Source organism: Catharus ustulatus, chromosome 10 (genome assembly GCF_009819885.2).
Source record: "Catharus ustulatus isolate bCatUst1 chromosome 10, bCatUst1.pri.v2, whole genome shotgun sequence".
NCBI classification, from domain to species: Eukaryota; Metazoa; Chordata; class Aves; order Passeriformes; family Turdidae; genus Catharus; species Catharus ustulatus.
Genome location: NC_046230.1, coordinates 17,051,429 through 17,077,318, shown reverse-complemented (window position 1 = coordinate 17,077,318; position 25,890 = coordinate 17,051,429). Strand labels below are relative to the sequence as shown.

General features: G+C 52.4%; 2 protein-coding genes and 2 non-coding genes across 5 annotated transcripts; 3 read left to right on the top strand and 1 right to left on the bottom strand.

Moving 5' to 3' along the window:
• The first annotated feature begins 432 nt into the window (after nt 1-432).
• Nucleotides 433-7,627, top strand: NCL (nucleolin). 2 transcript variants are annotated; one of them, XM_033069179.2, is made up of 15 exons: nt 433-527; nt 1,127-1,234; nt 1,793-2,087; nt 2,422-2,574; nt 2,943-3,128; nt 3,343-3,426; nt 3,687-3,822; nt 4,062-4,198; nt 4,549-4,675; nt 4,887-5,020; nt 5,377-5,497; nt 5,586-5,755; nt 6,203-6,329; nt 6,734-6,957; nt 7,151-7,627. In XM_033069179.2, the coding sequence occupies exons 1-15, from the start codon at nt 510-512 to the stop codon at nt 7,228-7,230; spliced, it is 2,100 nt and encodes a 699-aa protein (XP_032925070.1). In that variant the 5' UTR covers nt 433-509; the 3' UTR covers nt 7,231-7,627. The 2 variants fall into 2 exon arrangements, with proteins under 2 accessions (XP_032925070.1, XP_032925069.1); XM_033069178.2 differs by having other exon boundaries at nt 5,374-5,497.
• Nucleotides 3,534-3,603, top strand: LOC117001123. The gene has a single exon (XR_004418923.1). It is a non-coding gene; the product is annotated as a small nucleolar RNA SNORD82 (small nucleolar RNA).
• On the top strand, nt 5,860-5,936 carry LOC117001124. The gene has a single exon (XR_004418924.1). It is a non-coding gene; the product is annotated as a small nucleolar RNA SNORD20 (small nucleolar RNA).
• A 1,880-nt stretch (nt 7,628-9,507) lies between the features above and the next one.
• Nucleotides 9,508-17,387, bottom strand: B3GNT7 (UDP-GlcNAc:betaGal beta-1,3-N-acetylglucosaminyltransferase 7). The gene is made up of 2 exons (XM_033069260.1): nt 17,275-17,387; nt 9,508-12,945 (listed from the first exon to the last, which is right to left on the bottom strand). Exons 1-2 carry the CDS (start codon nt 17,283-17,285, stop codon nt 11,745-11,747), a joined length of 1,212 nt encoding a protein of 403 aa, XP_032925151.1. The 5' UTR covers nt 17,286-17,387; the 3' UTR covers nt 9,508-11,744.
• Between the last annotated feature and the right edge of the window lie 8,503 nt (nt 17,388-25,890).

Below are 25,890 nucleotides of genomic sequence, written 5' to 3'. Positions count from 1 at the left end.
CCCGGCCCCACCACGTGGCCGCCGCCCGCCACGTGCAGCGCCCTGGCCCGGCCCCGCCGCCCAATCAGCGCGCAGGCGCGGAGCTGCCTCCGTCCCATTGGCTGACACCGAGTCCCCCCGGGCGGGCGGTGCGTCCCCCCGCGGTCCCCCCCGCCGCTCGGCCCCGGGGCTCTGACGCGCGCTCCGGTTGGCTGATGGCAGAGCGCGGCCATTGGCGCAGCGGCTCGAGGGGCGGGGGCTGCGATTGGCCGGGCAGCGCGGCTCGCGCGGCGATTGGCCGGGGCGGGGGCGGTGAGGGCGGGGCCTGGCGCGGGGCTAGGAAAGGGGGCGGAAGGGGCGCGCGCTCGCTCTTTCGTGTCAGTGCCCGGCCCGGCCGCCCGCGCGTCCCCGTCGCTCCCGCCGCCCGCCCGCGGCCCGATCCCCCCGCGCCGCCGCCCCGCCGGACGCGCCCACCCCGCTCCCTACACAGCCCGGCCGCCGCCCCTGCGCCGCCAGGCACCGCCGCCATCATGGTGAAGATCACGAAGGTGAGAGCGCCGAGACGCAGCCGCCAGGGGGGCAGCGGGCGGACGCCGCCATGATGGGGCGGGCGGGTGCGGATGGCGGCGTATCGTGGAGGGAGCCGCGCCGCCTTCTCGCCGCTGCGCGCCCGGGCCGCGCGGAGGCTCCAGGCCTGCTCTCCCTCGCCGCGAAGATGGCGGCGAGGGGCGGGGCCGCGGGCCCGGAGGCAGCGGTGCGGTTTCAAGCCCCCCCTGTCCCGCTGTGCTCCGTGCGCCGGCCGCGGGCGGGGGCGCGGGGCTGGAGCGGAGAGGGCGGCGGGGAGCGGGTCCGCGTGTGTGAGGGACGCGGGTGGGCCCCGCGTGCGAGCGCGCGCGGGATGGGGGGCGGGGCTACGTCACAGTGCGGCCACGTGGGGCGCGGGGACAGCGAGCACGTGGGAGCGGCGGCGCCCCCGGGAGAGCCCCGCACACCGGCGGGCGCCATCCCGCAGTGCCCGGGCGCTCCTTGATCGCCGCGGGGGCCGCAGGGCGGCCACGTGGTGGGGACAATTGCCCGCCAGAACGAGCGCTCGCAGGCGACCCGGGTGAGCACGGGAGCTAAACGTGCTGCTCGCGCTCTCTTTCAGACCCCGAAGAATCAGGTCAAACAGAAAAAAATGGCCCCTCCCCCGAAAAAGTTCGAGGAAAGTGAGGAAGAGGAATCCTCGGACCTGGAGGAAAGCAGCGGAGATGAGGTGCTTGATCTAGACATGGAGTCAAAAGGATGCACGTGTTACAGAAGTATCGTGAGGGTTGTGGGTTACGCTGTAACAGGATGTTAATAAGCACTCGTTTTTCCTCACTAAACTGTGACTAAAGAATGAACTGGATTTTGTAAAGCCAGAGCAACGTGGGGAAAAATAGCTTAACTGCTAAGTCTGTATTTCCAGGGTTTTGGGGTCTCAAAGCTGTCCTAAAGCTGATAAGCAAGTGGGTACTTCATTGCCTTAGTAATGAGCAATATGAGAATTATCACATGCAAGTGTAAAAATTCAAAGATGGTGAATACTATTAGACATCACTGGTCTTGGTTCAGGACCAGGGAATGTAGAGGTGCTTTGATGTTCCATATGTAGGCTCTTCAAAACATGAAAAAACTGGGCTTGAGCTGTATTGATTCATCAGGGTGGGCATTTGAGGTAATACAGAAGAAACTGTCAGAAGGATTTAAATCTCAGTTGCTTTCTGTTTGATAGTGAAGTAATGGTATCTTAAACAGGCCAGTATGAGTCTTACACTAATGTGTCTTTCAGGTGGTGATCCCTCAGAAGAAACCACAAAAAGTTGCTGTTACCCCAGCCAAGAAGGCTGCAACTCCTGCAAAAAAAGTTGCTACTCCTGCAAAAAAGGCAGTTACACCTGCAAAGAAGGTTGTGGCTACACCACAGCCCAAAAAGGCTGTTGCTCCAACGCCTAAAAAGGCTGCTGTCCTAACCAAAGGAGCAAAAAATGGAAAGAATGCTAAGAAGGAGGAGAGTGAAGATGATGAAGAAGATGAAGACGACGATGATGATGATGAGGAGGAGGATGACGAAGAAGAAGATTCTGGTATGTTACTTTTGAAATATGCACTGACTGAAGCTGATTCCATCAAGTTATTAAATATGAGTACCTTTAGAATTGAAAGATTTGTGATTTATTACTTGTGGGGAGGGTCATTGATTAAAGAGGGACTACAAAGGAGAGGTGAAAATAAGTGAAGTTTGGAGGAGAGCTTGGGCTACAGCTGCCTTATGCATGGCCTGTAAAGCATCTCCTAGTTTCTTGATTGGTCTTTCCTGAACTTTGGGACAAAATTTTGGGAAGGCTCTAAGTTACTTTTTACCTATACCACTCATTCACTGAGCCTTAGTAGTAAAGTCTTCTTGTACTGTTGATGCAGATGAGGAAGAGGAGCCACCAATGCCTGTGAAGCCTGCAGCCAAAAAGCCTGCAGCAGTACCAGCCAAAAAGCCTGCAGCTGTGCCAGCAAAGCAGGAATCTGAGGAGGAGGATGAGGATGAAGAGGATGATGAGGAGGATGATGAAGAGGATGGTATGTTTATTATTGAACAGGGAGCTGAGGGAGGGAGGTATCTTAACGGATAATGGGAGTGATGTCGTGTGTGCTCAGCTGGTTTTAGCTGGTTGCTGTTGTCCATGTTGCTGAATGGGTCTTAATTTCCCTATTGTTAGTAAAACTTCCTACTATTGGTAAGCAGGTATTGGGTTTTTTTTTAATGCAGTAAAATTCGAGGAAGAGAGACAACTTTGTGAAAATTAACTGTATTAAAGTTTTTTTCCTGAGAACGAACAAACTTAGGGAGACATGAGAAATATTTTTCTTGTTGAGTATTTTGTTTTCTTAGTTTCAAAAGGAGCATAATGTGGAACTGTCTGAATACTGTGCTCATCTTGTTTCAGAGTCTGAAGATGAAGCCATGGACACAGCCCCTGTTCCAGTGAAGAAAACCACTCCAGCCAAGGCTGCACCAGTGAAAGCCAAGGCAGCAGAATCTGATGATGAGGAAGATGATGAGGAGGATGATGATGATGACGATGAAGAGGAGGAGGATGAAGAGGATGCTGAGGAGGAAAGTGAGGATGAAAGTGAGTTTAAGTGTTTTTGATACCATAACTCTTCAATAACAGGAAAGATGCCTGAGCAGAAATGTTGTGCTGCAATGGTCTTTTGTGCTGAGGAGCACCTGCTGAGTGACAAGAGAAGCTCTTGTGTATGACTGGTGTAAAGATTAATGCTCCTGTGTTGATTCAATTTAGGAAAGTTCTGTATTTTTCAATGTTATGTTGTTTTCTGTCACAGAACCTGTCAAGGAAGCACCTGGAAAGAGGAAGAAAGAAATGGCCAATAAAAGTGCACCAGAACCCAAGAAAAAGAAAACAGAGGGTAAGTGGTATGGGATCATCAAATGATGCTTGTTTGATGGACTGTGGTTGGACTGTTACATGAGGAATGTAACTGTGATGATCCAGGATGTCAGGGTGGGGTTTTCCAGCACAAATGATGATTCTAAGGGACTTAATACTGAAATATGATGCCACTTTTGAGCAAACACTGATGTGCTAAACCTGTCTGGAATCTGGCTCCCAGTTTTAAAAGCTGCCTTAAAAAACCTTTAAAAAACTTTATTATCTTTTCTTTTAAAGGGCCCACATCACCTTTCAGTATATTTGTTTCAAATTTGGCCTGCACCAAGGATTTTGATGATCTGAAGAATGGCCTCAGAGAATTCTTTGGGAAGAAGAATATTGAAATTTTAGATGTCAGAATTGGTGCTTCCAAGTGAGTTCATCAGTAGAATTTTGCTGCTTATTTCTCTTACTTGGCAGTAACTTGTTCAGAGGGGGGTGCAAGTGTGGTGGTGCTGGTTCCCCTCAATATGCTGGGGTGGTTGTTAGTGATGGGGGTTTAACTTTGCCTGGAACTTGACCAACGGGGACCTCTCTGGTGTTGGGTTTCTGTTTATGGTCTCTGCTACCAGAGAGGGATCTGCTGACGTCTCAGGGATGCTGTTCTTTCAGGCGGTTTGGCTATGTGGACTTGTCATCTGCTGAGGATCTGGATAAAGCTCTCCAGATGAATGGAAAGAAGTTCATGGGTTTAGAAATCAAACTGGAAAAAGCAAAGAGCAAGGAAACTATTAAAGAAAACAAGAAAGGTATGGTCCAATAAAGAGTTTCTAAAATGCTTGCATATAGCTAGTTAAATTCAGACTGGAGTATTTGAAATGTGATGCCAAGAAATCGTCTTGGGGGGGTGGTGTGAGAAAGAAATACTTGGCTTTCTGAAACTTTGGTACTTGTTTTTTGAACTTGGTGTCCTTAAGAGAAGTACAGTAGTTTCATTAACTTTTGTTACAGTTGGGTTTGTAGCTTCTGAAAATGTTAATGCTTCTGTTAATTCCTGCTGGATCAACTTGCCGAGTCTCCCTGAACTGGCAGTGTAGAGGAGGGAGGAATAGAGGAAAGGTTTTTAGCTGGTAACCTGATAGTAACTTTGTCTTTGCAGAGAGAGATGCCAGAACGCTGTTTTTGAAGAACCTGCCCTACCGCATAACCGAGGATGAGATCAGGGAGGTGTTTGAAAATGCGTTGGAAGTCCGGATAGTGATGAACAAGGATGGGAACAGCAAAGGGTATGTAGCTGAGAGAACTGTTGTGTGTTGGCTGGTTTTTTAGCTCTTAGCATATTCTGATAAGGCAGCCAAAGGACACATAAGGAACCTGCTGCGTTAATTGTCATAGTTCTTGCAGCTTTTTTCTTTTATGTCTTTCTCCCCCCTCATTTGCAGAGACCTTGTCATTCCGGAAAGGAGGTGTTTGCTTACATTTTTTTCTGTGCTGTAGGATGGCCTATGTTGAATTTAAAACAGAAGCTGAGGCGAACAAAGCTCTGGAGGAGAAGCAGGGCACAGAAATTGAGGGTCGTGCTGTGGTCATTGACTTCACTGGCGAGAAGAGCCAGCAAGAACATCATAAAGGTACTTTGATACTGATGATGTGCATACAGGTGACATTCAGGATTAATTTCCACTTGTTTCAGAAGTTCCTGGGGGTGTGGCAACTTAAAATACTGAAAGAAAATTAAGATACTAGGTCTTTTGCATAACTTGTGCTCTGCATCCTATGCATTTTGTGTCTCCATTGTATGGTTCAGACAAGGGGGGGCAACTGGTCTCAGTGAATAAAACAGGGTTGGATTTGGCTTTGTGCCTCACCTTGAATTGAGGAAAGGGCAACAACTATTCTTACCCCTTGGCAGAGTCTGGTAACTAGAGCAAGAGACCTCTGCTTCTCCAAACTTGGACTTAACAGCACTAACTTTTCCCTATAGCAGAGCAGAAGACCCTAATTGTCAACAACCTCTCATATGCTGCCACAGAAGAGAGTCTGCAAGAAGTGTTTAAGAAAGCTTCTTCCATCAGGGTGCCACAGAACAACCAGGGCAGGCCTAAAGGGTATGTTGTGCCTTTCTTTTGATCCCCAGACTGGCATTGCAAATTACTTGTTGCTCCCAGGCTGACTGGAATCTTACTCTCCACACAGGTATGCATTTGTAGATTTTGCCACAGCTGAGGATGCCAGAGAGGCATTGAATTCCTGTAACAACACAGAGATCGAAGGCAGAACAATCAGACTGGAATTCAGTTCACCATCATGGCAGAAAGGGAACGCAAATGCACGAGGAGGAGGTGGTGGAGGAGGAGGATTCAATCGTGAGTGTTCCATGTTTGATCTCCAGCTGTGGCAGGAGGGCACCATGCAGACAAATCTGGGGCTTCTTAAAAAAAAAACAAACAAACATCGTAAGGAAGTGTGCTGGATATGATGACTGATTATCTGAAATGCTGATGAAACTGTTGTCAAATTCCTCTAGATAGTCAAGTGCTGATCCAGCAGTGTCTGCAGTTAGCTATTATTGTTGATAAGGTGCAAGTATCCATTTTAAAAAAGGGAGCAGGGAAAACTTAATTTGTAAGTATCAGGTTGGCTGATGGAAATCCTTTGATGGACTTCAGGTGCTTGAGCTTTTCCTTGAAAACAGCCTCTTTATCCCTGAGAGGTGCTCTGGGAGCCAGTAATGCAAGCTGGATGTGATGCTATGAAGCTGGAGGTTCCCTTGCTCAAGCTGAATGACTTCTGAATGTGTTCCCTTTCCACAGAGCAAAGCAAAACATTGTTTGTCAGAGGCCTTTCTGAGGACACCACAGAGGAGACGTTAAGAGAATCGTTTGAAGGCTCAATAAGCGCGAGAATAGTCACAGATAGAGACACTGGATCATCTAAAGGGTGGGTAAACATTACCTGGGATAGGTAGCACCTCACTTCAGCTGATTTCTGCAATGCAGAGTATTTCTCATGCTCTATGAAACTGGTAAATAGGGTGGGAATAGAGAACACACAGCTTTGGGTCCACTGGTGGAGGGCAGCACATGCTCACTTCTCACCTCTTCTCAATGAGCTCCTTCCTGCCAACAAATCTCCGTGGCAGCTGATGGATTCGCACGAGAAGAAGATTAACTGTTCAGTACTGGCAAACTCACAATGAGGCTCCATCGATTGTGATTAGCCACTGCTGTCCTACAAGTGACATCCTGTGGGGTGTTTGATTCCCAAAATATTTCTGTCATGAACCTGTAGGTGGTGCTGCAGCTCGTGGAATGTGACTGACTGTCACTAAATCTGTTTTCTAGGTTTGGGTTTGTGGACTTCAGCTCTGCAGAAGATGCCAAAGCAGCTAAAGAAGCCATGGAAGATGGAGAGATAGATGGAAACAAAGTGATTCTCGATTTTGCCAAACCAAAGGGTGAATTTCAGCGTGGCGGTGGATTTGGTGGTCGTGGTGGCCGAGGAGGTGGCCGAGGAGGAAGAGGAGGTGGATTTGGTGGCAGAGGTGGTGGCAGAGGTGGATTTGGAGGTAAGAGGAAGCAAATGGTGCTGTTCGGAGAGGGTGTGCTCAGAAATAAACTCAGATCCATTCTTGGGGTATGGGACTACCACAGAGTATTGGATGTGAATTTATTTTCTGTCCTATGCCAGGATGGGTTTGGAATGGCAGTGGTATAGATATACCACTATAACTCTGGTTTTTGCAATAATTTTCTTTCTAGGCAGAGGAGGTGGCTTCCGAGGAGGCAGAGGAGGAGGTGGAGATCACAAGCCGCAAGGGAAGAAGATCAAGTTTGAATAAACTTCCCCTTTCCTTTCCCTTCTCCTGCTCTCCGAGACTATCTGAAAGGACTCCGGGGGCTTTTATTCTCCTTTGATCTTGGCGGAGCCTTTGGAGGACATTCCAAGAAGCGAAGCAGTACTGTGAGCCCCTTGGAAGATAAAATTTTCATTTCAAGGAAGAGAGAGCAAGCCATTTTGACTGCTTGCCTGTTCAAATGAACTTTTTAAAACAAAGAGTGATAGATGTGGGAATTTACCCCTTGTCTGTGAGTTGTCTTGAATTTATAATGTTTTACCCATGTAAAAATTTTTTTTTTCCTATAAACTTCTGTAGCATTTTTGCTGTAAAAATGCAGAATGTTTTATCATTTGTGCTTCAGCACCCTGTCTTGGACAGATTAAAGGACCTAAACTGGTTCGTGTTACTTCTATGCCACTGAAGCCAGGCTATGAGAAACAGAGGCTGTCTGTAGCCTTCCCTGTTTTGGGTTAAGGTCATTGGTGTCACAGCAGCAACTTCTGTCCTGTTTTGCTTTAGCCTGTGTCAGCTCCCGGCAGTGTATGTGTGCTGTGTTAGCAGGAAATAGGGGAGAAGATAATAATGATGGTCAAGGTAAGCTTTGTAGCCACAACCATATTTTATTAATTTTATTTTTTTTTTAACTGAAGATGCTGTGATGGTGCTTGCTAGCCAATTGCTTTTCTACTTTTTAAAGAAAGTAAATCAGATCTTGTACTAAGGCCCTGCAGTTCAGTTGCTCTCTCCTAGAGGCTTTTCTCTTGTGCTTCATTCCAAATTGTGTCCTCTTGCCCCCAAGTGTGAAGCGAATATATAAACAGGGGTTTGGGGCGAGTGGCTGCTTGTTTGTAACCAAACTCAGGCCTGCTGCCCTGCCTCCCACAGGCTCAGTCCTGGGCATGAAGTGATCGTAGCTGGCCAGTCCTGTGGCAGTGGCCACTGGCCAGTTTTCCTAGCCAGGCACAGGGTGCTGCCCTGCAGCTCTTGGAGTGCATGGTTTTCCCAGGCCTGTGGGTGCAGAAAACATGGGCACAGAAAAGCATGGCTGTGTAGCTCGGCCTTCCTGGGCACAGGGTCCTGCAGTGTCCCCTACCCTGCCCTGCTGGGAAGGTCCTGCCCTGGCATTGGGCTCGTGCCAGCGCCCTCCAGCTCTGCCTGTGCTCACAGACTGTTCCACCCTCCTGGCACCCTGTGCCAGTGCTGCGCCTTGCTCCTGCCCTGCTGTGCCACTTCTCCCTTCGCCAAATGCCATTCCCTGTGACTAAAACTAAACCAGTGCTGTCTGGGGTCGCTTCAGCTGGAGGGCTGTGGGGTTTGTGTGTCACCGCCCAGGCCCCCCGGCCCTTCGCCATCGGCCATTTTGCACCCGCGGCCCGGCGGCAAATGGAGGGGCGGGCGGGCCGCCAGGGGGCAGCACCCGCCCGCGCCGCGTCCTTGCCGCCATGGCTGCCGGGGCTGCTGTGAGGGGAGGGCGCACTCGGCCGGAGACGCTGCACGCTCCCGGACACCGGGCACACAGCGGCGTGTGGCAGCGTGGGGTCACGCCGGAGCGGCAATGGCCAGGAGTATCCATGAGTGCTTCCACTCAGCCTTTGTTTTGTCCACGCATATAAAATTTTTAGTGCCCTGGAGAAGCCAGTCCCAGTACAGTTGGCCCAGCGTGCCAAATTCAGTAGGGCCTGGTCCCCTTTGCTGGCCTCTCTGCTCCCCAGCACCGACAGTGATTGAGCTGGGTGCCAGCTCTGGAAACTGAGTCCCCCCCCCGGCACTTAACTGCCAAAGTTAGAGTCACTGGTTCACTGTGGCTTTTCTCTTCATCCCAGCCAGGTTCAAACCTCATCACCAGGGGTTGTGTTACCCCATGGTGGAGCTTTGCCTGTGGAAGTGAGCAAGGGGTCCTGCTGTGGGGAGGGTAACAGAGGGACAGGGTGTCCCCATCTCCTGCACAAGGAGAGAGTGCTCAACAAAAGCAGTGAGTTTCCAACCCTGCTGAGGTGGCTTTTGCCAGAGGGTGACATGAGAAGCTCTTCCCTTCAGGGCACCAGGAGGATCTGAAGTTTAATTTGAAATGGAGGTGGAGTAGTGCCTGAAAGAGAGAAAATACCCACTAGCCTTGTTACCATGCCAGGCTCCACAAGGAAGCAGTGCCAAGCTGGAACAGGGCAGCTACAGTCCCCAGATGCCCATTCCAAGGAGTTAGTTTTGTCACTGTAGCCTCTTGCCAGGTTTTGTTCCCGACAGAAACTCACTAGTAATGACACAAGGTGAAGGCTTGTAGGATTTTTTACTTCTTCTTTTAACCTTTATTTAGAAACTAGAGTATTCACCAAACTCTACAAGGTTTCTCTGTACAGGTCCCACCAGGTGAAGAACAACACTGAGAGATGTCTGCACACAGCCCTGGCTCACCGTACAAATTGCTACAGAGAGCGAGAGCTGACCCTGCATCCAGGATAAATGTACAGCCTAAAGTACTGTACCTGACATAAATTATGGAGGTATCAGTTTGGAAAGTGTTTCTGAACTCACTCCTGTTGGAAGGAGGGAAGGGAGGGGAAAAGGAAAGAGTTGTGTGCTGCCTAAGCCCAGTGGGTACCAAAAATGCCCTCAGGACTCTGCCCTGTTGCTCCAGGGACTCGGTGCATTGTAGATTCAGTTTCACAGTATCACCAGCAGCTGAGCCCTGGGCAGCACTGACTCTTTTCCTCCTCTTCAAATCTGCATCTCATCTGAGCAGGGTCATTTTGAGAGTGGTGTGGCTTGGCATGTGGGTGCCCTTTTTGACTGCTTTATGCCCTTTTTTAGTTTGTTTTCTAACCTGGGGAATGTACTTGGAGTAAATGAAACAGACCTGTTTCCAAAATGAATTGAGAAAAAGAGAGAAAGGAAAAAAAAAAAAAGGCACTGCACAGGGGGACCTTTGAGGTAGTAAAAATTTTTTCCTTTCAGTGTCTGGCACCAGAGAGGGAGTAAGGGCATCTGTGCCCGTGTTTTGCTGTGCATGGTCAGGGCCATGGATGTGGCTGTGTGTGCTCACCCCCTGCAGGGACATCTGGGCATGCCAGCCCTACACACAGGGACATCTGTGTGGGCAGAGCCTGTGCCTGGGAGCACGTGTGTGAGCGTGTGTGGCTTTGCACATTCCTGTGGCTTTGCTCATGCCTCAGTGGCTGGAGAGCATCCGTGGCCCTTGTGTGGCCACATGTCTCTCTGTTGGGTGGTTTCCACCAAAGCAGTTAGCCCAGGGCTGCCCTCGGGAGCTCGTGGCCCTTTCAGCCCAAAGAAAAAAAGGCAATGTCTTGTGACACTATTCCCTGTCATGCTCCTGCATCTCAGCCTGTGGGATAAACGCTGCAACAAGCCTGAGAGGAGCAGACATGTGAAAGACCAGCTTTCCTTCACTTTGTCCTCTTGGACCCTGCTTCTCATGCCAGAGCAGGACCAATATCTCCAACCTACCCTGGAGCATCACAGTTGCTGACAAACCAGGGCTGAACCCAAAGCAGCCACACACAGGGCCTTTGGGGCTGTTGTCCCCTGCAAGGCAAAGCCACGAGGGCAGCTGTGCAGCATGGAGAGGGTCTCCCCCCAGCACGCCCTGGGATGCCCAGGAAGGAGGGTCCCACAAGTGACAAATCCCTGGGGCACTCCTAGGGGAGCCACCAGTTTTCTTTACCGCTTCCTTGGCCACAGGCAAGGATAGCTGGCCTAGTCTCTTTCCTGCCAGGAGGTACAAATCCCTGAGGAATTTCAGCTGGGTGCATTCCTCTGAGGACATGTGCAGTAAGGCAGCACAGAGGCTGGGGAGCCAAGCACAATCCAGGCTGGTGCTGGGAGCCACCAGTGCCTGGGACCCTCTGACAGGGACAAGGACCCCAGTCCCCTGACTGCCAGGCTGAAACCCTAATGGGGCTGTTGAGGGCCAGCCTCGGAGAAGAGCTCCTTTCCCCAGCTGCATATGGGGACACAGAGGACTTTGATGGGAATGAACCCAATGCACACAGGGTCAATGTTACCAAAACCTTGCATGGAGGAGAAATTTGAGATAACAAATAAAATGGCATGATTTTTGAGTTGGGAGGGGCCAATGTACTTGAAATTGGCTGAACTCCCTTGGAGCAGCTTCCCTGGGTAGCCAGACCCTGAACACCTCCAAAAAATGCCAGTGCCACATCCCTCCCTGCCTCCCTCCACCCCTCCATTCGTCATGCTGCTGTGGAGGAGGTACCTAAAGCAGAGCACAAACCTCTTGGCCCTCTCTCCATTTTGTGCTTGACTTGTCATGTTTTGTTGGTTTTTTTTCTCTTTTTCAGCAACCCCCAACCCAGCTGGAGATACGTGAACCACAATACAGTACAGGAACAAACACTATCGCAAACCCTGCCCGCGAGTGCAGCGTCTCTGCCCTCCTCACTCCGGAGGGCAGTGCCCCTGAAGGATTCGTGTGCCACCAGCAGAGGCTCACCCCACCCCAGAGCAGGGATCGGTAGTCCCAGCTCTCCAGAGAGACTGAGCTAAAGGACATTGAGTTTTCTTGAGCATGTCAAATTACTGTGGACCAAGTCCCACATTTGGAGCAACTCTGGAGGCAGCAGTTTATGAACTACCAACATACTCCGGTAAAAACACGGCTCCTTGTTCATCTTGCTGTTCTTGTTTTTCACAATGCCAAAAGTTTTGAAGCCCTCATGCCCAACAGGTGACACTTTAAGGACCTCCAAGCACATCCCTAGGAATACATCATCGATGGGGTACAGCTCCAGTGTCTCTGAGGCCTTATGCAGCCTCTTGGCCAGGGCTCCACCCATGATGAAGCCCCCACCCCCTGCGTAGGGTGGGTAGATATTTTTGTTGTAGAGGGCACTGGGGATGTAGTACTTATTCTCCTTCTTACGGATCGGCCTGGCCTTGTAGAGGACATCCCCCACAAAGAGGTCCTCTCCCTCCTTCTTGTCCTCCAGGAACTCCAGGATATTGCTGGGACTCACAAACACATCGTCGTCCCCTTTGAAGATGAAGCGGACGTTGTCACAGTAGATGTCGACCCACTTCAGAAAATGGACTTCTTTGAGAGTGAGGTTGAAGAAGCTGTCCAGGAAATCCCACTGCAAGATGTCCCCATAGATGTGGTTCTCATAATCTAGCAGTTTCTGATGGTTGGCTCTCTCCTCCTCCTTGGAGGCGGTGCCCAGCAAGAACAGCGTCCTGATCCTCTTGCCCTCCACCTCCTTCTCTTGGCCCCAGGTCCTGCGGATGGCCTCGCGGCGGTCGTGCTGAGTGATGATGGACTTGACCACAATGAGCAGGTAAACGTCCCCACTGCACTTCTCTGGGTGGTTGATCAGCACGGGGAAGTAGCGGCAGTGCCGATAGAGCAGGAACTGCTGGAAGTTGGGCTCCAGCCCTTTGAACCAATCCACCTTGCTGAAATTCTGGTTGGCTGAGCAGTTGGTAGTGGTGACATCCCAGGATTTTGTTTGCTTTGCCGTCACGCTCTCCTCCTTCACAGGAGCTTTCTCCTTCTTGGTCTTCCAGAAAGTGCTGCTGATGGAGAAGGCGTTGTCTCTCTTCTGCGATTTCAAGGGCTCTGAAGGGGGCAGTTCTTTCTGCTGCTGGCCCTGCATGAACTGGTTTGGGGCCATTCCACGCTGCAGCACAGTCACTGTAATGACCAGCAAGAAGGAGAGACAAACTGTTTTGTAGATGGTCTTCTTCCTGAAGGAAAGAGACAAGGGGTTAAGGAGAAGAAACTACAGGCTTCAAGAGGCTTTGTCTGCAAAAGCATTTCCTTGAGAGGTCATAGAATGCTCATAATCTGTGTTCCACCACCTTTTGAGGAGCAGAAACCTCGTGGGAAGAGCTGCGGGACACCTCCATGCATACTCTTCCCAGCTGCATCCTGCTTGTGGGGTGGCTCTGGGGCCACACTTAACTGTAGGGACAGGCACAAGGTATGTGGGGGTGGCTGCAGTGCTAAGATCAGGGAAGGGCTCACAGGAAAGATGAAAACGGGCTGAGAGAGAGAGAGAGGCAGGGGGAGAAGTCAGGATGAGAGTTGCAGCAAGGCAGCTGTTTCAGAAGAAAGTCCCAAGGGAAACCGCTGTTTCAGCCATCTGAAAATTGCAGTTGAGGACAAGAGCAGGAGGGAATTATCTTTTCCACAGAAGCCTTAGCTCCGAGACAGACATGGCTTAAACTGGCATCACAGCACAGCACTGAGAAACCAGAGCTGGCAAGAGTCAACATGAAAGCAGCACTGCTGTTTCATTTCAAAACGGCGCATCAGGACAACAAAAAAAGACATTTGAGTTAAATTTCACGGTTCAATGGGAAAAAGACATCCTTAACCCTACAACCGCCTTAGGAACCAGCACTCCTGGGTGTTTTGGCAGCTCTTGGGTCCTGTTGCATCCTCTGTGGTGATAAGGAGCAGCAGATGCAGGGCAGATTGGGTGGGCAGATTTTCCCAGCCTGTGACAAACCAGGGTCTGCATGTTCAGGGTGTGCAGGGCATGAGTAGATCAAACCCAGTTCTTCCTGGGACCATCCTGCTGCTCTCCTCCGCTGCAGACTTATAGCCCTGGAAAGCTGCTGGCTCATGGGACAAACCCTGGGTGGAGCTCATGGGGGGCTTGAGCAGGATCCTCCTGAGGTCCTTGGGACTGCATGAAGGCTACACTTGGAGATTATTGATGCACAATTCGTCCCCAGCCTGCTTTTCCACACAGTTAAAGGTGGGTTTCTCATCCCACTCCCTCAGAGGAGGGGAGCTGCCCTCTCTGCCCAGCTGTACAATGTAGCTCCTGAGCGCTCAGTTTCCCTCCACAGCTTGCACATCTGCACCAACTCCCTCCTGCCTCAGTCCTGCGTGTTCCAGCCACCTTGGGCCTCTCCCTGTGCAGATGAAGCTCCCAACAGCTTCCCAAAGGCAGCCCCACCTCTGTCTGCTCTGACAGATGGTGCTTGGCAGTCCCTGGACACCTTTTTCCTGCCACTGGGTTGTGGAGCTGATGGAGATAGATGTGGCACTGGTCTTGGGACACCACTGTGCATGTCCTCTTAATGTCAGAAGCACATCCCCGCCTGGGTGACACCCACTGGGGACAGCCATCAGCCCCCTGCTCCTGTCAGAGCCAGAAATGCCCAGAATCATCTCCACCAGGCAGATGCACCTTCACTTCAGGACAGTGCAGAAAAGGAGCTTGAGGCTGAAATCTGAAACATTTAACCCAAGTATTTTCTAAACAGACAAAAACCCCCAAAAAGCCATGAAACTCTCCAAGACCTGGGGGCTGGATTGTGATGAGAATAACTGTGAAGCTGCTGGAGTTTTGGGCCTCAGGCTGCACCAAAACATCTGCTTGGTGGGACACCCCATAGGTTGTCAGATTCCTCAGGGCAGGAGACAACACTGTGCTCAGGGATTCCACTCACCCTGAAATGCAGGAATCCCAGATGGGAACCAGGAGCTTTCAGGAGCTCCTGTCTCTGGCTTCGCCTTGAAGCACAAAGAACTTCAGAGCCTGACATTGTCGTGGGAAAGCTGTGATCACTAGTGTGGACTGTGGGAGCGAGCGTGGAAATAAGTAATTAAGGATAAATGGATAGATATTCCTCATCCGGTTTTATATGTGACCACTCATCTGAGACTGATGAGGGAGCAGTTCTGATTAGATCTCACCATTCCCTTAACCCTCTCGAGCCCTGCTTGCACAGCTTTGAGCTTATTCTTACAAACCCTTCAGTTCCAATACAACTTTACTCCAAGTACAGCCAAGCAATGTTTAAAACCTCTCATCCATACCCAGCACTGCTGCAGAAATAACCTCTGTCACCCCTGTATAGTAATTCCATTTGCATCAAACCCATCCCGTGCTGTCCCACCAATTCTTACACTCCCTGCCACCCAGGGACAGCAAGTGATAAAATACCCAGCCTGAAGTATGGCCAAAGGTCCCCCAGAAGCCAAATGGCAGGGAATTACTGATACAAATTTTAAAAATTTGCATAGGTAGGGCTGTCACTAGCTGGCACAGATGGTCCCAGCCTTGGCAGACTCTGCCTAACAGAGAGGAGCAGCATGGGTGCACTGACCCCAATTACTCTCCTTGGGTCCAGACTGAAGGTTCTGACCCAGGGCTGAGGAGACAAATCCAGCTTTTATTAAGTAGTGGAGTGTTGAGTGGCCTGGGTATGTTTATAGGTGAGGTGTTGCACAACAGCAGAGAAACTTATTCTTCCTTCCTCCAGTGGACCCGGTTTCCCAGTTCTCACCAGTGCAATTCCTGCTTTGTTACAAGAATCTATTTGCAATTTTTCCTACTGGTCTGACTGCAAACCATGAGGTTCCACCAGGTCCAGCAGGAGCCAGGAGCCCCACAGCCACTTCTGCCCTGCAGAAATCCTGTCCTTGCACCGCCAGGAAGGCAACGGGGACTGGGAGGACCCTGAGCCACAACTGCAGGCAATTCCCACATCAAATCAAGGATTTGGGGGGGCAAAAAGCAACAGTTGTTTGTGCATCTTTTTGGATCATGACTCTTTCTGCCCTGTGGTCTCCTCAGCTGGGAAGTACTTTGGGTACAGGTGGAAAAATAACTCCTGCTTTCTGGGGATGCATTGGCAAGAGAGGTGCTTTGGGTTTGTGCCATCGCAGAGAAGTCACCCTGACAAGCCCCAGGACCCTTTGGGGCACAGCCCCCATCCAGTCCCCATGGTGTCCCCAGGAGTTGGGGACACCCAGCACTGCAGGGTCCAAGGGTGGCAGCCACCGGGGAAGCTCCCATCGGTGCCAGCCAGGTCTGTCTGCCCCAACTGCTGGTATTGGTGCCATCAAGAGAGCTTTGAAAAGTCTTAACGCTCCTCCTCTTCCCTTGTATCCACCAAGGAAACTTCAAAAGCCTCCCTGTGAGGTGGCTGCGCCACCAGGCAGTTAAACATAAACTCCAAATTAAAGGTAGGCAGTATCCCTTTCAGGTGTTGATGCTCGAGGGCAGATGAGGCCCCGGGAGACAGGGGCTCTCTATCCCTAAAGCTTCACTTTGAATTCAAGTGAAAACCTCTTTGATCCGCCAGCGCTGTCTATTTATGTGATAGAGCTTTTTTCTGGCCCCTCAATTAGACTCAGTCACTGGAGGCACCGCCAGTATAGAGTCCTGTCTGTTGACAGTGCCAAGGATTTGGAGAGGGGATCTTATGAAGGGGCAGATGCTGACCAGAAAGCACCCAAACGTTCCTAGAAGTAGCCTGTGCAATAGCTGGGTGCAAGCACCAAGCGGGGCCGCAGTTCGCCGTGGGGTGCCCGGAGGTGCGTGCCCTCCTCATAAAAGTCGTTTAAATTCATAAAAACTGGTTTAAATTCAAGGCGGTAAAAACGCGCTTCTGGGGAAGAGGCAAGAGCCGAAATCCCGGGTGTTGCCCCCGGCGAGGGCATCTACCCCCAAACTGGCGCTGCCGTGGGACAGGGACCCCACCGGGCAGGGCTGGAGGCGCTGCTGTCCCCGGCCCCACCACACAAACCGGCTCTTTCCAGGGAAAAGCTGGGAAAAGCATCCCCAGGGATTGGGGGCACCAACCGGCCGCGCCTGCCTGTTGGCCCCCATCCTGCCTCCCGCTGGCCGGAGCTCCGGTGCCCCGGGATGGAGAGAAATTTGTGTCGGGAGCGGAACCCCAGAGAGCCTTTCCCGGGATACCGAGGCCAGGGAGACCCCGCCTGGGAGCCCCGAAGAGCCGCGACGGCGGGAGGGTCGCTTTGGGATGGGGACAGACGGACAGGGGACAAATGACAAACTCCGTCCTTAGTCGCTTCCCCATGCCCACCCTCCCCACCAGAGCTGCCCTACCCCGGCCAGCCACCCCCGAGGCGACTTTCGAGAGGGACCCTGTGCGGAGGGCACCTCGCAGCCCCCCGGCTCCGGGCAGGACCCAGCGGTGCCGGGCAGCGGGAGCAGAGGACACGGGACGGCGAAGACAGGGACACGGGGCTCGGTGCGGGAGCGGAACGGGAGCAGGGCTCGGGCTCCGCGCTCCCCGGAGATCACTCACCACTGGAACATGCTGGGAGTGGGACGGGGCGGCCGCTCCGCTGCTGGCCGGGCTGCCCGCGGTCCGGGCGCTTCTCTCTCTGCTCTTCCTCCTCCTCCTCTTCTTTTTTCTTTCTTTTTTTTTTTCCTCCCTACTTTTTTCCCTCCCCTCTCTCTCCGAGGTGGAGCCTAGAGATGGATGGCAGAGCAGGTAGGTTAACTCTTGCCCTGCCCCTCTGTCCCGTCCCCCCGCCCGCCCGCCCCAGCAGACAGACACACACACACCTCCCCAGTGCTCCCAGGGCAAGGAGATTAAGGGTGATACCCCACTCTCCCCGCTGCTGATGGGACACTAGCCAGAATCTGGGAACTCGGGGGCGTCCTAGTCCAGCTCTTCGTGTACTGTGCCCTCTCTGGGGTGCATTAGCTTTTCCCCAGAGTCTTTAATGTGTCTCCTGGCACCCATCCTTCCCCCACGACCCACATCTCACTCAGAGTTCACACCTTGTGAAGGACCAATTCTTTGCCAGGACTCCAGTCTCACCAGGTATCCACACTGTCCAGGACTCACTCATTTTCTGGGACCCACAGCTCACCGGGGGTGCAGGGAGTTGCTGCAGCAGGAAGGTGCCTGCTTGGCATGCTGGGACCTCTCATGGGTCATATTTACAATAGGATCAGAGGCAGGTGAGGTGTCCTTCCAAATTGTTCCTTCAGCCCTGGTTCAGATGCAGTTTCATTAGCATTCCTGCTACTGCCGTATCAGCATGGGACATCTCATTGCTCATTAAGAAGCAGATTAAAGACCTCCCTTTCCTTTTAAATGTAACATTTCAGTTGCAGGTGTTTTTCAGCCAAAAAAATCAGTCCCTGTAATTTCTGATACCTCCCTCTTTTGTCATCCTCCCATTTCCACCAGCTGGTCGTGTCCACCATGAAGCCAGGCTGAGAAGCCTGCAGGAAATTTGCAGTATTTCCTTTCCTGTTCAGCAGAGATATATCAGTCCCTTTCTGAACAGTTCCTCTGCATTTTTCATGGGTGATGAGGGTCAGGGTCTCCTACAGCTCTCACAATCCCCTGGACACACTGAGCTTCTCATGGGAAAGGCTCTTCTTCCCGATACTGGACATGCAGAGGGACCTACACAACCTCTGTTACTCAATGACCACCAAGAAAACTCCATGTCCAGCTCAGTTTGTGGACCAAGATTGCATGGCTTTCTCCAGATCTGTTTCTCTCTCCTTATCTCAGCTTATCGCTTTCCTAGGTGCCCTGCAGCTAAAAAGCCCCAGGAAACATTGCCCAAACGGGCTGCACCAGCTCTACAGCATCCCATGTCCTTATCATCACCAAAAGTCCATACATACCTTCCCTGACTCCTCTCCAGCCTGTTCCCAGTGCTTATAGGAAAGTTTGTATTTGCTGCACTCATGGCCCCAAGAAAATCATGGCCATGAGATTTACTGGGCATCAGCTTGACCAGAACAGGCTGTAAGAAGGACCCAACTCATCCCTGCAGCACAAGAGATTGTAGGTGCATGCCAGCCCATGGCTGGGAATTCACCCCATTCTGCAAAGAGGGGCTCACAGTGAAGGAACACCCCCGTGGAGAATGGTCCTTGCACAAATAAGCACAAAGGGATGTGATCAGGAAAGCCCTGAGAGCACAACAACCATTTCATCCTTGCAATTTGCCCTGGGACCATGATGGGGACAGGAATGGCAGCATCCACTTGTGGGGAGCTGCAGTAAGTCCCAAACCACAGCCTGGGGTGACTGCTGCCATTCCAGGGCACCCAGCAGCTGTGGGTGTGTGACAGTCTCCCGAGGTCCTGCACTGCTGCAGGGCAAGGAAAGCTCCTGGCAGCCTGGGCAGGGAGCTGTGCCAGCCCTGCTCCCAGCGTCCCGCCTCTCCGACAGCTGCTTCCGTGCAGGAAAGCTGTAGGGCCGCAAGCACAGGACTTCCCGGATGATTCTGTGCTGCTGTGTAGGGTTTTGGCTTAAATAACCCCCTACCTCCCCCTGAGTGGGAAAAAGATGCACACCCCACTGCATGAGAGCACTGCAGGCCTGGAGTGTGACGGCTGCGCAAAGCTTTACCTCTGATCATCATTAAAGGCTCAAATCCTGCCAGGTCTGGGGCTTCTGATGCCTGGGATAAACATGGTCCTTGGCATCCCTGGCACCACCAGCTCCCGTTTCAAGGATGAACCTGAAAATGAAGCAGAATTGTTTATGATTTTTTTGTCGTTACATAGAAAAGTTTAGAACAAAACCAAGTTTTCTGTTCTTCAGATTCACCCTGGGAAAGCAGAAAAGCAGCAGGAAGAACAAAATCCAGCTGAAAGAATTTCTTTATAAAAGTCTTACTCCACACACATTCCATTTGCCTCTTTCCAGCACCCAAGCAAGAACAGGTTTCACATGAGCAGCTACAACCACTCTGCTGAGAAGGAAACACGTAAAAGAGAAACCTGAATATTTTTATTCACCCCAGCAGACTCAGCCAACAGCATGTCCCTGTCATTCCTGCCCAGCCCTCCCTTCAGCAAAGCAGCTGAATCTGTAGCCCTGCCCCTCTCTCTCTGCAGCACCCATCACCTGTACTTCTTAGGTCTGAGCCATTAACTGAAATTTGGAGGCACCAGAGGCACTTTTTGGCACTGTGGGCAGAGTTGCAGATTTCTGGATAAGTACTCTTGAGCAGCAGGTGCTGCTTGGGCATGGAAAAGCTGAATTCCTCTGCCTTGCACAACACCAGTGACATGTGAGGTGTGCCAGGCCACTGCAGCCCTGGGAGAGCTGGCAGGGCACGTGAGAGGAATAGCACTTGGACACGCTGTTGTTGCATTTTGGATTGGGATGCAGAAGGGAAGGCAATGCACAGATCTTCCTGGGTGACACCTGAGTGACAGCCAGGGTGACACCAGTTCCTGCTGGCATCTCCACATCTGATGGCTGCTGGGACCCACTGGAAGGGAGCCAGTCCCAGTGCCACACACTCACCTCCCACCCAAGCATTATCCCAACTGGTGGCGCTGCCAGAGCTGGGGAGGGGTAACCTGTGGGGACAACAAAGCTTTGGAGCTGACATCAAACGGGGCTCCAGGACATTGCCTGGGTTAAGGGAAAGGATAAGGACTGGGGTGATGCCCAAGTGGTTCATTTAGATGTTCTCAAAGAGAACCACAATGCTTTTTTTGTTTCAAGAATCCTCTTTTAGTTTCAAAGTGGACCTGAACTAAAATGTTTTATTTTTAAAAAACAGTACAAAGAAATAAGTGAGCTTTTTTATGAAGTTTATGTAATCCCAGAAGACTGGCTAGTGGCAGATTGACCCAGCCAGTGTTTTCCCACTGATGGTTTGGAATTTGTTTCACTGGGGAAAGCTGCACTGGTTTCTTTGATATGGTTTTTTTTGGTGTGTGTGAGTGTTGTTTTCTGATTTATTTTCATTCCAGCAAATTATACATACACATAAAACTCTCACTTCTTCTTCCAGGAACTCTCACACCTCCTGATCACTTGTGCCAACACTGTGGTCCCTGGGCTGGGCTTCCCACACAAGCCAAGGTCCCATTGCCCTGCGGGGACACACAAACCAGCCCTCTCCTCCCCAAACCTCTGAGTGCCTGGAGCAGGACCAAGGGCTCAGCCTGACCCGAGACCAGCTGCACAGGGTGGTCACACTTTTAGGTTTTTCTTTGTTAAACCACTCACCTGTGGTGTACCCTGGAGCAGGGAGGGAGGTCAAGGCTGCAATTTGTTTGGCTGAGCCAGACTCGCACCACATCAAGACTTTGCACACACTCAGGAGCAAACATCCTGGATGTGATAGGACAGGGAATGTTCCTTTCTCCTTCCATGTTTGTTTTCTAAGCACCTTTCATGATGCTGTGGTAAAGAGCAACCCTGTGAGACTCGCCCATCACCGCAGCTCTCACGTGGGATACTGGGAGCTGTGATGTGACCGGGACCGGCTCTGCCTTATTCCCAGGGAAGGTTCCCCAGGCAGGTGGGATTAATTATTAACCTGACTTATTTCTGCATCTTGGAAGGTGGAGCAGACGTCATGGGCCAGTCTGACGTGGAAAGACATCCACCCCCACAGAAAGCTCCCTCTGCTTGCCCACGCTAACAGGGCCATAAACTGGACCCCGGGCGGGGGTGAGTTATTTTACTCATTAACCCCAGTGCCCCATGGCTGTTTCCATCCCAGCACCTCCTCCAGAGCGGGACCATGCTGGATCCCAGGATGCAGGAGGAGGTTCTCTGCCTTCCCACAGCCAGCTGCTCCATCCCACTCAGTCGGCCTCAGCATCGCACACACTGAAACACCGGGGGCTGCCGAAACACCTTGAGCCACAGCTGAAAGCCACACCCTCTGTCCTGCCTGGAATCAAACACTCTGGGATTTGGATTATTTCGTCCAAAAATAGAGGAGGGGTGTAAGTTACTTTGCAGGATGATGGCTGGGCCAGCCCTTGATGCTCCAAGCTGCTGTTGCCCTTTGCAACAGCAATCAACTGCGGGATGCAGCTGGGGCTGGCAGGGAATTGCTCTCCTGGTCATTGTGCAGGGAGCCACAGAGCAGGGAAGGGGGAAGCACTCTGCAAACCTGGATGAGCAAAACCCAGGCTGTCCCTTCCTCATTTTCCCAGTATAAAGGCCCCCTCCATCCTCAGGGCTGCTGCCCAGTGAGGATGCTGCCTTCTCTTCCCCTGGGATTTTAACTCCAGGGACACCTGGATGTCCTGGGGAGCCCTGTGTGGCTGTGCTGTTGCTTTAAAGCAGCAGCTGGATCCAGCTGTGACTGCGAGTAACCCTCACCGTAGCCTTGCCCGGGCCTTTTATGCATTTTCCAGTGGTTCCAGAGGCTCTTGGCGGCAGCCTGCAGGGGAAACCGGACTCACTCGCTGCTGGCGAGCAGAGCGGGAGGGGAAAGGGAAAACATTTCCCTTCCCAGAGGAGCAGGGGGAGCCCAGTGCTGCAGCTTGGGCAGTGGGTACAGAGAGGGCAGGCTCTGGGGCGTGATGCAAACAGCCTGAGGCTGGGCACAGTGAGCCACAGGCCCTGGCTTGTCTCTCCCAGCCCAGTGTGCCCCAGCGAGACGTGCAGACCTCAGCGTGCCTCAGTTTCCATTGTGCAGAAAGCCCGGTCTGGGTTCTTCCTGAGACCCTGTGGTAGGATGGCTTCCAGGCACTGAAAAACACAAGCCCATGAGGACATAAGATGGAGAAATCTTTGGGGACATGAATGTGGGATTTGAGGTGGGAGACGCTCTCATGCTGCCCAAACCCAGATAGCAAGAAGAAGGATGGGGTGCTTGACCTTGGGAAGAGAATGACCTATTCTGGTGCTGAAGGATGATCATTTCCATCCTGGACCCTCCAAAAGATGGAAAAGACAAAATCAGGAGCGTTGGGAAAGCAGTGTCATGCCAAGGAAATCAGGAGTGTTGAGAAAGCAGTGTCATGCCAGCAGTGAAATCAGGAGCCCTGTCTGTAGAGATGCTCCTTGCCATCCTGACTGTTCTGCCAGGCCAGCTACAGCCACAGCCTGAGGGTAAACCCTGGTTGGGCATCATCCCATAGAGCTACTGTCCCAGCTCCAGCCTGGGAAGAGCTGGGCTCTGGGTGCCAGCACAGCCCTGGGAAGCTGTGCTGCTTGGGGACTGGCATGGGCCCAGAAGCCATGAGCTGCAAGGAGACGTGTTTTCCATTGGGCAGGAGAGCACTCGCAACGTTTCTCATGAGTCAGATGGAAAGGACGGCTCAGGAGTCACCTGAGCCCGGTGGCTGCCTGCCCACGGCCCCTCTCCAGCCCAAGTGGAAAAATATACAGCCCCATACATGCCTGCTGAGACCCCGAGCTCTGGCCGAGCCCCCTCCCAGGCTGGCAGATGCAGAAATGCTCACATTAGCCTTTTTTGGCCAAATCGGTTTAGGAGAGAGGCAGAGACAACTCAGACATCCCTGGCTCTGTGGCTCTGCTCAGGATTAATCATCACTCTGCTGCTGCTCGTCGCCAAAACCTGGGCTCTGCTACAGCCACTGGTGGATCTGTCTCCAGCAAGAGATGGGGAGAGGGAGAAGGAGGGCATGTGGAGTGCAGACTTCCCCTCTCTGGCTGGGGATACTGGACTGAAGCCATGGCAAAGCTCCATGCTTCTGCACGCACATGGAGGGAGGGCAGCACCCACAGTGCCACCCCTGGGCAGGCACCCATGGGCACAGAGGATGGTCCTTGCATGGCCACTGCTCCCCAGCCCAGCTCAGGGAGCTGTGGGAGAGGTGACAACAGCAATTTGCTAGCCTGGGAGTAGCTGAGACATAAGAGAGCCCTCTGGAGAGGAGAAGAGAGTCGGCACACCCAGACGCATTCCTGAGGTTTGGTTTCCATGGTGGGATGTTCACCCGACGGTGAAGTCATTCTGTGCTGTGGGCTGAGATGGCCAGTGAGTTAATGCATGGATCCAGCTCCTTCCCTGATTCACAGCAGGCGCAGCCACAGCCCCGTGCCATCGTTGGGCTGACGGCTCTTACGTGGCTCTGGCATTTCCAGTGTCTTGGCCAGGGAGGCTCCAGACACTGCTGCTGGGTTGATCACCATGGGAAACCAGGGTGGAGGACAAACTGATGGCTCTCCTGGGTCCTTCCAGCCCATTTGTATCATCACACTGTGCTCCCTATCATGGTTTACTTTCCCTTCATTCTCCTTCTGTCACTGGTGACAACAGGACAGAAATGCACCACCCTAAGAGGTCATTCCTGCAGGGCCAAAGCTTTGAGGATCTGCCCAACACTAGAGAGAGCTGGGGAAGGATAGAGAACTGGGCATCATGGAAGGACCAGGATGGAAAGCCCATCAGTTCTTGTAGCGGGTGAACTAGCCCTGAAATGTCAGCCAGTAAGCTGACAGGATTATTCCCAGCCTCTGGGGTGTTTTTCTGCAGGTCTGGAGGCACAGGGATGTGGCCAGGCTTCCCTGAGCCATCAGCTGCCCTCCCATTTGCTCACTGGTGAGACCCTCTGCTTTTGGGGTGCGGCTCTTTGTGCTAAAGGGAAATATCTTAGTCTGACTTTTCATCAAATTCAACTCCCTCACAGTCCAGTCAGCCACATCCCCATTAGAAATCATATCCCTTTAGGATGCATCTCCTGAGCAACCACCACTGCAAGTGCTTTCTGCGCACCCTGTGCACCAGTGGCCCCTTCCTGCTCTCCCCAGCAGCTGTGGGCTCCAGGACAGGGGCAAGCTGAACCCCAAAGGGTCTCTGCTCTTCTCTTTCTGGTGTCTTACACGAGCACATGATGACTCTGGAAGAGAGTAGGACATGCCTAATCCTCAGAGACATCATGGGGACCTCTCTGTGTGGGAGCACCACCATGTGCAGAGCTGTTTGCTTTTGAGGTAAAACCAGACCTTCCCATACATGTTTGCATCCAATCTAAAGCAGAAATCCCTCCCTGCTTCTCATCTCACCTGCAGCCGGGCACAGAGGTCCTAACTGGGACCACCAGGAAGCCACTCTCCCTTTGGGACTGCCCAGAGCTATGAGCAATGTTGCCTGCTCCAGGAAGTGACAAGCCACCTCCTGGCTCTGCCACTGCGGGTGACATCCCTGGGGACCAGGAGTTGATGCTGGGGATGTGTAAGGTGCTGGCACAGCCTGGCAGCCGCCTGGGTGTGTCAGCCAGACCAGGAAGTGCACAGCCAAACTGAGCCAAAGAAAACCAGCAGCTCCAGGGATGTTTGACACCCGCCAGGATGGAGCTCCAGCCCTGTAAGCCAGTGTTCGAGGCACCAAAATGTGACACAAGGCAGCTCCCTATCTCAAGGACCCCAAGGATCTTTCCAGGCTTTCCCAGCCCTTCCCCAGTCACCCAAAGTCACATGAAAGTGCAGTGATGGGTGCAGACAGACCCAGCCTCCACTGCCCCCTTCCCGTTCTCATCCCTGGCCCCACGCAGACACCCAGGTGTGATGCAAGCCTCCCTCAAATCCCTCCTGGAAACCCCAGCTCCCAGCCTCCCTCCTTGCTCGGGCCCTTGTGCCTCCACTCCAGGCTAATGAGCTCCATTTCACCACCTTTCCCCGGGAAGCCAGCCCCTCCTGCGGCTGCTCTGGGCTGCTCTCCTCGGCGGCTCCCAGCTGCCCTCCGGCCCGGCTGACTCACGCTCGGCACACACTGAGCCCTTTCAGCAGCCTCGGCCCCAAACACTGTCCCAGTCTTCCCAGCGAGGCCGCGGCACAGGCTCCTGGCCAAGGGGAGCCATCCACGCCCTCCTGAGAGAGCGGCTTTCATGGCTGGGGAGCCAAAGACCTTCCCGGACTAATCGGGGCCAGGATGAGGCACAGGCAAGAGCGCGACCGACTGGGATAGACACACAGACCGGGTCACTGTGAGCAACAGCCAGCAGTTAAAAAAATAAATAGATGTGTTTGAGAAGAAAAAGGTTTACAAGCTTCTAATGGGATCATTCTTGGCTTGGACAGATGAAACCTGTCAGGAATCTTTTCCTCCTTTCTGCCTTCACCAAACTTCCTCTGACCAACAGCGAGGCTCTGTCTGCTGTGCGGGGATGGGGCCAGAGAAGGGGCTTCTCTGCTGCCCAGCTCCCAAACTAGCAGGGG

Coding starts and splice junctions, on each gene's coding strand:
- NCL (XM_033069178.2), top strand. Junction 5,021..5,373: donor CCAGCAAGAACATCATAAAG/GTACTTTGATAC, acceptor TTTTCCCTATAG/CAGAGCAGAAGACCCTAATT. Junction 6,330..6,733: donor GACACTGGATCATCTAAAGG/GTGGGTAAACAT, acceptor TCTGTTTTCTAG/GTTTGGGTTTGTGGACTTCA.